The sequence below is a fragment of the Aptenodytes forsteri genome, unplaced genomic scaffold, assembly GCF_000699145.1.
Source record: "Aptenodytes forsteri isolate BGI_AS27 unplaced genomic scaffold, ASM69914v1 Scaffold349, whole genome shotgun sequence".
NCBI lineage: Eukaryota > Metazoa > Chordata > Aves > Sphenisciformes > Spheniscidae > Aptenodytes > Aptenodytes forsteri.
Window position 1 is genome coordinate 367565 of NW_008794452.1, and position 12457 is coordinate 380021.

The window sequence follows — 12457 nt, forward strand, 5'->3', positions numbered from 1 at the left end:
CCAGCCACAAATATTTGTAAACACAAAAATAAAACCTTATGGAAACTAGCTGTGCAGTAGACCAACTTACTGTATTAAGGAAAAAAAGACCAAATCCCACAAGGGGAAAAAACCCCAAACCAGAAAAACAACACGGTCCCGAGTGATTAAATGTCAAAAATAGAGTCATTTGCAAACTAGTCCACCATCAGACTCTGCTCCTCCACTTACATGCCTATCAGCACCCACTGGGTACAATTTCACCGTCTTTTGGCACTGCAACTGCGCTACTGCATTGAAGCTCAGCTGCACATGCTCGGATGAGTGAACATGTGGCAGGTTTGAAGAGACACAGGCTGACTAACAGTATGGACAATAGTCCAGAGTTGCTCAGAAACAGACAAACACCTGGTCTTCAGGAGTAAGGGTGGCAGTAGACAAACGCAGGTTGATGACACCGGATATGTCTGGCTGAGTAGTTAGGGACTATTTCTAGAGGCATGCTTCGCTGCAGAATGTCAGGGCTTACCTATCCCAGCTAGCCCACTTCTATGCCTCAGTCTTCATGTGCCATTTGATTGCAACACATAAGAGCTCCGGGAATGCCAAACAAGCCAGAATAGATCGTTTTCTGTTTTAAACCGTCAGAGCCCTCTCTGCCTGACTTCGCTCAGGTAAGTCTGAATACGATGGTGCTCATCCATACATACATCAGCAGGGCAAACGTTGTCACCAGTGCTCTCCACTGTGTTTCAAGGCTGCTGTATTCATAATACTCTGAATATGCAGCAACTTGATAATTTTTTTCTAATGGGTTCACTCTTCGTACTCCCAAAGGAGGTTTCTGCAATAACTGTGACATTGTCTAGGACTGAATTTTGCTATTTGCTTAAAAAGAAGAAAAAAAAACCCCAAACCCAAAAAAATACAACAAACCATCAAAGCTTTTGCATAACAGGCTAAAGTTATGATTATTTTCTTGGAATCCCAGTATACTCCATTCAAATTAACCTTTTGATAATGATAGGGTGTGATATGTGTTAAATGACAAGGCATGTCATGGGTCGCTAGTTCAAACATCTAAAGTAAGGAATCTTGAGGCTTCAGCAGTCAACATTCAAGTACTGTGAAAATGCATTTTCTGCACTGGGACACCTCTGCTAGCAGAGAGGCACCTGTTTTGTTGGGTAGTGTCACCGGCATGCCTCTGCCTGGGCAGTCACCGATTTGCCTTCTCCAAGTCATCACCTCCCAGCTTTTACAAACTGCGTGAGCTTCCCCAGCAGATCTCTCCTTCCTGGGCCCCTCCAGCTCTGAACTGGGCACAGGGCCTGTGCTTGCCACTGAGCTCGGGCCTTGCTGGCCTCACTCTCCAGCTGTTCAGGATGCGTGCAGACTCTTCACCCCTTTCCCTCAGGAAAATACATTGATACAGATACAAAGATTAAAATTTGCATCTCTAAGATACATGATTATTTAAGTATGCAACTGTAACTGTGTGGAGCGCCTCCAGATTGCTTGTTTATTTTCAACAACAAAAAAAGATGTAAAAATCTTGCCTAACTTCATTTCCCTGCTTTAAATTCTTGACTGTCCCTGAGCTTTCTGTGGCCTGAACTCAGAGCTGTTTGGCAGACCTAGGATTCCCTCACGGCTGCTTAGTATCACTGATCACCTCTTTCCTTATGCAGTTAGCATCCTCTTTCTTAGCTGGTTATAGAGCTGCTTCAACCTTGAGAAGAAATGCCTTCACTGAACCCCATGCTACAAAGCATGCCCTATTATTTTCTTTCCTATCTTTGAATCTTCAAGTCTCTTTTACCTCTATATAGCACTAATAACTCTTTTGTTCTCCTCCTTAGGAAATATAATTTCTTCATACCCTTCCTATATAGTCTCTCCATCCCTCAGTTCTCATTCCAAGCCCATGACATGGACAAAATTTATTTTATGGACACAAGATGATGGACAAAAATTATTTTATCCAAGAAGCAGAGAGATCAGATTCAGATCATAATAATTTTAAGAGCTGGCATATTTTTGGACACGTGCTGGTGCCGCTCCCCTTTTCCTCTACCACAATTACTAGCCAGAAACAGAGACAGTCATAAGAATACAGACATAGACATCAAACAGGAATTCCTCAGCTGTGTATAGACAAATTTTCAAATCATCATCTCGCCAATGGTGGCAATTTTTTGTTTTGTACCTACGTTCAGCAATGATATCCCTTGAAAGTATTTTAATTAAGAGTTTTAAGCGCTGCTGTGAAATAAAGGAAAACACAGATGACAAGTCATGTCATTTTTGTATTTCATGTCTCAGATGGTGCCCTATAAACCTTCCTCAGCTGCTAAGCATTCTGACCTTTCATACATCATAGCACAGCTGCAGTATGCATGAGCCAAGTCTGCTGTGGATATATAATCCTCCACCTTTATCATCAAAACCTGCAACTGCCAATCATGAAGAGAGATGCAGGGCCACTAGAAACTTGCCTTTTTATTTTATTTTTAAAAATACAAACCAAATTCATCATTATCAGGTAATAACATTTATACCTGAAGATTAGTTTGAAATAACTAAAATAATGTTAATCATGTAAAATTCATCTAAATATATTTAATGTATGAGTCCGAAAATACTTGTTAGAGAAGTTAGATTATTTTTAATTTACCTATCTTTCCATGGTATACTTACGGGTCGTCCATGAATACTCTCAAAATATAGTAGACATTTCTGAAGATTGATTTTTTCCAAAGCCATTTGCTTTTTTGTCATATCCTATTTAAAAAAGTTATTTATAAGATTATGAGTCAGGATTTCATGGCAAGGGTACAGGTAGGTATCTGTTTAATAATCTATTCTCCCCAGATAAACATTAATAACGAATTCCGTTCCTGTCCACACTGAGGTCAATGGGAACTTGGCATTGACTTAGCAAGAACAGAGTCCAAATTTACATGACTGAAGTTTTAAGTGAATCAAAGTACATGTCACCCTCTCAAGGCCTAATGCAAAGCTGATGAGAGCTAGGAGATACTTCTACTGATTAGAGTAGGTGTTAGGTTAGGCCTTTACCGGTGGAAAATACACTATTATTTACTTTGTCTGGCCAAACTGGAGTCTTTGTGGCCTGAACTTGTGCTCTTTCTTCTGGAGAAAGATGCAGGAATCAAAATGTATTGAAAGGCTAGAATCTTATTTTTCTTATATATTTTTAATATATATTTATATATATTTTCTTATATATTTTTCATTATATAAAGATCTAATACTTGATTGCCTTGATTTCTTTCACAATTACTATTCTACGAAAGCGATTTAACAAGCTTAATGCCAGGAAGTGGTATTAGGCTATTGACAGGACACTGCATCCTTATCTGGAAAGTTTCCAAGGGTACAAACTATGGTCTTGGTCAATAAGGCAAGAATCTTCGTGTGTTGCTCGATCAGAGCCTGCATCTGAAAAATTTTTCTGGGAATACCGGTTGACAGAAAGTCTAAACAAGCAGAGGTTTTTGCTTGAATATCACAGCCAAATTGCATGGGCATGGCGTATTTCTCATGGGTCGGGTTTTGGAAAGGCAGGCTCACAAAAGATGACTGCAGCATCTGAGTAGAAGGTGTTGGCATTGAGGTCCCACAGCTATCAGTGCAGTACTTTCCTAGAACATTTTCCAATGTTTAGGTAACATTTATGAATAGTTGTTGTAACTGAAAAACTAAAGAAATATTTTTTTCATCCATTCTAGGGAGAAATCAATTCATGAGATCTGGACGTTATTAACTTCTATTTGCTAGATCAGTTCATAAATCATAGATAGCATTCCCCATTATATGTTAAATATGATTTAGTTGTGATAAATGAGAACAACAACCGTTCTAAACAAAATACTCAGAAACTTGCAAAAATGCAGAGAGGACATTCCTCAACTTTTTCATTATTCATCAAGAAAAATAGATTTGCCTTGACTGGTAAGGGATGAAGAACAGAAAGCTTCGGCTATGCAAACACAACACATTTACGGAGTGGAATGATGATAGATTCACAATGAAATCCCTAAATATCCAATCATTGTGATACCATGGTTAACACCCCATACATGCTGAGCATACTAGAAAAAGGTGCTATCTCTAAAATGAAATGGAAGAATAATCTGATCAGCCAGCAGGAAATTGCGGCCAGACAGTATGCAGCTGTAGAACCGCTATGGGGAAGCTGCAGAAAGTGCAGCCCTTTACTAACAATGGGAATGGAAGTGGGCTTTCTTCCTCAGTCACGGTTCTTGCTCTGCTGGGCTGAACACCTAACGCTAGCAGTTTATTTCTGTTCAAAAATCACAATATGAATCACTGGTACCAGAAAGATGAATGTTGATTTTTCAACAATGCGATTTGTCAGTGTTGGTGATACACCAATATATGTACAGGTGTCTGCTGCAGGAAGCAAACTATTTAACTGGTATTTCTCTCCTCCTCTCCCTTTCCCCCTCTTACCAAGAAGATCTGCTCCTGACACTTGCATATTTTCATCTGGGTCGGAACAGCGAGGAGCACGTGAAGCTAATGTAATTTTCCACAGTCTCTGCCAGATCACGACAGATCTGTATGAATTAGGGCCAAGTGTTTGGAGTTTTGGAGAAGAGCTCATCTACCACAATGAAGTAATGTGAAGAATGATGGAGTTTGGGGAGGGGGAGCGGGGTGCCTTTCTGCAGAAAGTCGTTGACTAGGTTTTTTTAGTGACAACTTCTCCAGAGAAGTATTTTTAATAATTAGCCTCTACTTTTTGAAAATATATCAAGCCCTGAAGAAGTAATGCTCTTCTAATATCAGAGGATTGCCTTGCTATTAACTTCAGCAGGAGCAAACCCTTTTCTGTTTGCTGCCCAAGTGCAAAAACAGTGCAGAACCACTAATCACATTTTGCCTTAAAGGTCTGCATGAATTAATCACTCCAAAATTATCTGTCATTCACGTTAAGAGAAGAGCTGCTAACTAGAATGTAGTAGTATTATAAAGTAGCTAATTGGTTTACTTACTGCTAGTTCTGCAATTAATACAAGGTTAATTCTTTCAAAAACTATTAAACCTGGAGCAGCTGAATGGTTAGGAGGAAACAGGGAGTGATCATTAATATTGATTTTACACATGAGAAAATCTCAAGAGGGTTTAGCATTTGGGCATATTTCATTAGCAATCTCAAGATGGCTAAGTTCGAAATGGCTGATAATTTCAAAATCAGGGAAGGCAGGTGGAATCACAAACTACAGAATTGTCTGAGACATCTTAGGACTGTAGGCTGCATACAGCAGCATGAAATTCAATGCTAATTAAATAAAAACACTGCTTCATAGCCAAGGAAAAGATGAACTGAAGCGGGTCAGTAATGAGAGGACAGATACATAAACAGTCTGAGAAAAGCTTTGGGGGACAGACTGCAAATCTTCAAACTAAATATAAGGCAAAAATTTTTTGTTGCATATGAAGAAAGAAAAAGGAGACTACATGTAAAGCTAAGGTAGTAGCTTGGTTTTCATAACTTGGGACAAAGGCACATAAAGTCTTGTGTACAGTTGTCTCCCTCACTAGTAAGTTCCCTGAATGCTTCTGCCTTTTAAGCTCACTGTTGGTTTTCCAGACAGAAAATACAAACTCTGAGGACAGACAATATGATAGCGAGGACTGGGCCTGGCTGAGGCCTTTCAGTCTGAGGCAGCACTTTGTTTCCATGCAGGCCGTGAGTCCGGGTTCCCAGGGCCTAGTAAGTCTGCCACCTGGGGATGTGTGTGGCTCATTACAAAGCAGCATTTAACACGAAAACAGTAAGAAAATTTTAAAGGAAGGCAACAAGTGACATGACACGTCTGTAGAATGATGCCAGTTTACTTCAGCTGAGGGTCAGGCCAAGTCTGACTGTAGCCCCACCGTGAAAGGCCGCGTTTGCCGGTGAACCACAGCTGAGCACCGCAGGGCTGCTGCCCCTCCTCCCTGTGACTGAGGCAGCAATTACATCCCCAGCCATTAAACATTGGGATTGGTTTAAAAGTCAGGAGCTGGGATTTGGGTTTGGGTTTTGGGGATTTGGTGTTTTTTTGATACAAATATGATACAAATTATGTCTATTTGCCTTTTGGCCCCTGAATTCCTACATTCATGGTCTTAATCTTTTTCTTCTGAAACCATGTACCTAAAAATGAGGTGCTCTGTTGAATAAATCACCAGCTCCCAGCACAAGGAGCTAGTGACACAAATAATAACAGGTGGCCATCCTTTTTTGGGTTACTGAATCATTCACAGGCCAATCCCAGTTTTCTCTAAGTCTTCTCATTCCATAACTTTACTCACAGGCTTTTTTGTGGGAGGGGTGTTTTGTTCTGAAAACCACATTCTGCTATTTCATATTCAGATCTTGTGGTTTGTCCTCTTTAGACATGCTGGGTGGCTCAGGATTTTACTCTGCACCTCTCTTAAGGACACTCATTCTCTCATTTGTATTTCAGCAGGGCCTCAGAGGCTTTCCACAGTTGAACTTCAGGGGAGAACTCGGCAGGCTTTTGTGGAAACACTATCCTTGCCCAAAATAACTAAATCTTGAAAAAAGAAACATTTCTCTGCTATTAGTTTACTATTGATCTAGCTCAGATTCTGGTACAGGATCTAAATGTTATATACAAAATAAAATGTTGCACATAAAAAATATCTACAGTAACACCAAAGTTGCATGTAGCTGAAATGAAGCCTTTGATCTTTGCTGTAACCAGCAGACATCCTTGATTCATTTCACATCATCAGTGCTATAAACCTCATTCTCCCCAAAAAGTCCAGGATGACTCATAATCAAAAAACAATCATTTTTAATGTTATACTTAAAGATCTACTAAAATATATAATTTTGAAATAGGTCAATTTGACTTCATATTATTCCTTTTCAAGTCTCTGTTCTATAGCAGTTTCATATAACTATTATCAAACACCTTTGCTAACAGTTTTTTCAACACAAGTTGTCTCTACAAGAATACAAGAAGAAAACAAATAAGATCTTTAAAAAAAATTTGAAAATATTAACTTGTGCAAACATTTAATTTACATTACAGAATTCTCTGTGAGAATATTTCAAGCCAGCACTGCCATTGCACAGATTTAGGAGGTTGTCTTTTGGAAAATCAGAAGTCCAATTAATTGAAAAATGAGTGGGACAGAGACCCACACCCAACTTACTCTTATAAGAGAGTTTTTCTGGACAGGATTTCCTCACTGACATCTGTTTTGGTGTCATCTGATCTCACTCCTTGCATAATAAAAAAAAAATTTAACAACTGAAAATATTATACAGTCTGCACTGTTGGGATTTTAGGACTATACACAGAACAGCGTGGTTTTGTTCTTACAAAGGAGTTCTGGTTATGAAACACTTTTTCCATTTCAAGTTTTAAAAAAAGTAGTTTATAAAAAGAAACAATTAAAAAGTCAGTCATGTATGCAGAGCTCAAGATCTCAGAAGCACGGCATCATTATGCACTTATGTTCTAGATTTTATACAGTAACTACTTGTTTAAGAACCAAGAATAGAAACAAAATAAAAAATTAAGAATTATCAGTGCTGGGTACTTTCTGCTACTGAAATCCACACAGAATCATTTCTTAGTTCTCGGACTGTTTAGCATTTAGTTTTTCTTCACTCCTCCTTGTCCTCCTCACCACCACCACCCCACCACCACCCCCTTTTTCGTTCATCAGCCAGGGTCTAAATGTTACTGTCAACATTTAGATTTTAGGGACCTTTGAGGACAGAATTTATTGTCTTGCTTGGCTGTATAGCATCAGGAATAGCAATAGCATTGCTATTTCCTGACAGCAAAAATAGCCCCCCAAAAAAGTATTTTTATGGACAATATGTATTGCAGAACAACAGCTTCATCCAGACCCTATAATGTGCCAGTAGTGTGAAGGTACAGCAGAATTTTAAAATACGTACTAGTTTAAAAACAAAAATAAATTGCCCAGCCAAGCAAGCATGTTTCATGGAATATTGCTCCTAAATTTAGAAGAGTAATTGAGAACGTGGAAGAGCAGAGGCAATATCAGCACAAGTAAACGTACAAGATGAGAAGGGCAAAACAATCTGGATGGTTGTGCTATCCATGTAATCTTAGCGCAGCGCTATCGACTGGGCAGAGGCTTTCAGGATTTCTCAGGTCAGAGGGGACCTTTATTGTCAAAATAACTTCAGGAACGTTTTTAGTCACACAGTTTCTGTGGGCTCAAGATAGGACTGCTTTTGCTGTCACCATCTTCAATACACTGGAATATGCGCTTCCTGCGCACACAACCTCAAGTAGGCAGGTTTCAGCAGTGCCTGGCAAACAGTTTTATACATGCATCTCTGAGCAAAAAGCACTTAATACTATTTGAAAAACCTTTCTGCACCTCTTTTTCTGTGCTACTCTTCACAGAAAAGTCACTTCAGAAAACTGCACTAGAGCTCCCATCTTGTTAGAGAGAAAATGCACCGCAGTGCCAGAAGACACAGGATGCACATCCACCAGCATACCCTGAGACAGCTACATGCTAATTAATATCTGCCTCAGATGATAAAGTGCAGAAAGAAACAGCCATACTTGTTAATACCTTAATAGTCTCAGGAATGTTAAGGTGTTGTCTTTTCTCCTTTAATCGTCTCAACACACTATCCATGGTTTCTTCTACTGAGGGAGCTGGTTCCATGCTTGTGGCCTCCTGTGTCCCAGCCTCTTTAGAGGTCCCAGTGCTTTCGCAATGATCATTTCTTTGGGGTGCTCTAGAGGTACAGTTTTGCTCTTCCGACATTCTGAGTTTCAGCTCTGAAAGGCAAATTACTTGGCAAGTAAATAGATTAGAAATATTTGCAAAGAAGTTTCCTCTGACACTACAAGAAAAAAACCATCCCTACTTTTTGCATACAATTACTATCATACCACAGTTGTGTAGGTAGAAGCTTCACTTCAACATGTAACATCCTTTACCTGGTTAAAGCGAAATCCAACGGTCAAGGGATGAGATGTGTCTAGGCCAATGAAACTTATAGCACGTATGTACTTCTCTTTTTCCTCCAAGCCCATCTTTGACATAGAAGGTGTTACCATGGGTGAGGACTGAAGAGGCACTGGGTTAAAGAGTGGGGTCTGGGTAGGAATCAGTGCAGAATTTCAGTGGGAGTGAAGTTAGGAAAGGGGCTTAAAAGGACAAACAGCACTGGAGAGTATTTGTGGGAGGTTTGGTGTGGGTGGTATATGGAAGCAGAGCTCTCTCTCCCCCCCCTTCTCGCTAAACCCATGCACTCTCAAGTGATCTGATGTCTGGATAAGTAAGAACATGTCCAAGCCTGCTGTGAGGATTGTTGTCTAAGGATGCAGTCCTTCACAGATGCCTTCCTGGACAAGACGCAGTGTCTCCACAGCCACCTGCCCCACTCTCACCCCAGCTGTGCTTACCTGCCCTCCTGTGCTGCTGCGCAAGTGAGGAGAGCAGCAAAGGTCTTCCCCTAAGCTGTGCTACAGAGCCCGCCATGCCAGCTGCCAGGCTGCTGGAGCCATGTACTCTGGGTCTGCATAACCAACTCCCCTCTTCTCTAGTGCAATTTAAACCATAACCCTCCCTTCCAGAGGCTGCATTGCCATCCCAGCCAGGCCACTGAGCTGGTCCTCACAAGGGGAATCAGCCACTTTGCTTAAACGATTTCCCTTGGCAGAAGAGCACCTGAGCAACCCAGCAGAAGACATAGAGGTTACAGTGTGTCCTAGCTTCACAGTCAGCAACCTGCCTGGATGCAATAAAGTATGTAAGTATATTAGCTTGACACCAAGCTAAAGACCCTGGAGCTCTAGGGACCTGCACAGAGCAACAAGGAAATTGAATTAAGGTCTGAATTAGCTCCCATAAAACCAGGCTTTGTTCCTAGAGAATGCCTGGCTGGTGAAGGACCTTGGGCAAGGCAGGAGATTGATGGCTCCAAATGTGTTAAATTTATTGAAAACTGTGCAGAAACAGTAACATAATTTTTAGCTGTGACAGTCGGAGGATACAGGCCAGGTTTGTAGGGAAAAATAGTAATTTTTATTAAACTCAGAGCTAGGAAGGATGGACAAGCCTTATGAACTTGAAGAAGGACTTACAAGCACTTGAGTGCTTTTCCAGTTCAATTGCACCTGTCTTATGAACCTCATGAATTTTGCTTCGCTTAAAAGCAGTGTCATTATTCAGGATAATAAAATCCAGGGTGTTCACAGGATCAAGGCATTTTGGGTGTGAAGGTGACGCTGATCTATGAAAGCTAGACTCCCTGGCCAGCTGAAGCAATGGTTGAGTCAGAGAGAGAATTTTCAGAAAGTTAACTATGTAGTTTGGCCATTTCCTCTCATTTGCCCTTCCTGGATTTGTAACACAAAGTTCAAGGGGAAAAAAAAAAATCTAGTAATTACGCAGCCTAGTATTTAAGGGAGAACTTTCCCGAATAAATTTACTGAAAGATGAGTTTCTAAGTCTTTATTTACCACAATCACATCCTCTATATCTACATTCTTAACTATACCCAAAACAAGAGATGAAACATAATACTACAATTTAATTAGTAGTGAGAATCCATTTATAATGGGGAAAAAAAGATTTAGATATATTATAAATAACCTTAAAAAAAATCAGTCCTGGCTACATTCTCCCTGAGGGCAAGCATGTGATACAGCCACAAGATGTTAATGGAGTGGTATGCAGACAGTCAAGGGCAAAACTTGACCCTCAAGACCAAACCTAATATCTGGGAAAGATCCGTTTTTATTATCAAAAAAATAAAAGCTTTAGAGTTGTGTAACCTCAGTCATAAAGAAACATTTTGCACCTGCATTTGTACTATTACAAGGACACATTTAACTTTGTAGTTTTGTATTTCAGACACTCATAAAAATATTCAGACTAACATTGCCTTTTGCATGAATGTTTATAGTCATGAGGGAAAGATGTTGTCTTTTTCCCCTTCCCCTTCTTAGCCTTGTTATGAGGGTTGAACTGGCTTACTTTAATCCCTGCCTTCAGGAATTAAGGCAAGTCATATCACCTAATATCTTTGTTGTCATTGGGAGACTTATTGCCATGCACTGGTGAAAAATAAGTAGAGCACTGAGGTTAGAAAACTAAAACATTCCAGGTACACTCATACTTCCAAAAGCTTCAACTATAAAGTGAAATGACATGCTATTATGTACCTTTGAGCTGCTTACGACCTCTGGCCAAATCATTCATCCATTTCAGAACTTCAGGATTGGAAGTCTTGTCACCATGTGAAGGCTGAATGTAAAGAAAAAAGGAAGACTAAAAAAGAAGGCATTGATGACTATACAATCAAACAGATAAAAACCTGTCCACACACTGTGTGCTAAAAAACGTCCGTAGTTCCAACTGCACTATATCATAGTGTCATGCAGAGCATTTGGCTTGATCATGGGACTAATTTATCATGCCTTATCTCTCCCCATTGTGGCACAGTGCTACATGGATCTCAGTATCTTGGCTCTGATCCTAAAAAAACCCATTTAAGTCCTTGACTAATTGGATAAGTAATCTCAGTGACTTCAAAAGGACTAACCTAATGTTAGTCAAGTTCCTAAGTGATTTCCAGGATGGTAACCGAAGCACTCTGTCTCTTGCAGGGATAAGCCCTTACTGCTTTAAGACGGGGATTTCTCTTGGGAAACAGCACTTTAACTGAACTGCTTAACTAATCAAATGAAAAAATCTTGTGCAACAGAGTGATTTCAAAAGCAACAAACAACAAAAGCTTTGTATATCAGTTCTTTCTTTGCATTTAGATATTGCTTCCAAATTAAAATCAATTTACACTGGATCTTTAAAACTCAGATCTTTAAAATGGCAAAACAGTTTTGCAAAATTAAACCTCTGAAATAAATTCTTTTCTGGTCACAGTGTGATGACTGTTTAAGTATGAAATTTTACTCCTAAGAGTATATGATGACCATAGGGCAGTACAATTCACAAATGTACGTTTAAGTTTGCAGTCATTGATGAGATTACAAGGTAATATACAATTTGCTGAATTTTCATTTTAATGTAGTCATAAAATAGCACAAACTTCCCTGTTTCATATTGTACACATCCATCACAGATGTTTTGATATGTTTATACTGCACAATTCACAGTACACAAACTAGCGCAGTATGAGTGATGAGCTTGCGTACGCTGCACAGAGCACACCGCTGACCTCAAACAACCCCCCACCAGCAACACACTACAATTTTTATTTCTCTAATTTCTGCCATCAGCTTCTATTGAGCCCTATGCTTTGGAGGTTTACAGGAGCCTACTTGAATGAAGGAATCTGCACAGCAGAGCAACAGTTTCCAAGCAAATGACTTCTACAAAGTAAGTAAGGAACTTTTCATCTTTTGAATCGTTTTGGTTCACAAGTCTGTCAGCTATGTTTCAC

The 12457-nt window shown here is 39.7% G+C and overlaps 1 protein-coding gene across 2 annotated transcripts in view; it reads right to left on the bottom strand.

Annotated features, from left to right (window-relative positions):
• FAM13C (family with sequence similarity 13 member C) overlaps window positions 1-12457 on the bottom strand; it is a 55706-nt gene that overhangs the window by 4747 nt on the left and 38502 nt on the right. Inside the window, exons 9-10 of one of the 2 annotated variants that reach the window (XM_009290500.2) lie at window positions 11220-11301; window positions 8614-8825 (exon numbers count right to left, since the gene is read on the bottom strand). The exons of the other annotated variant lie outside the window; for it this stretch is intronic. Of the exons in view, the coding sequence (XP_009288775.1) occupies window positions 8614-8825; window positions 11220-11301 (294 nt within the window). The remainder of the gene's footprint in view (window positions 1-8613; window positions 8826-11219; window positions 11302-12457) is intronic. 2 annotated transcript variants of the gene reach the window in all.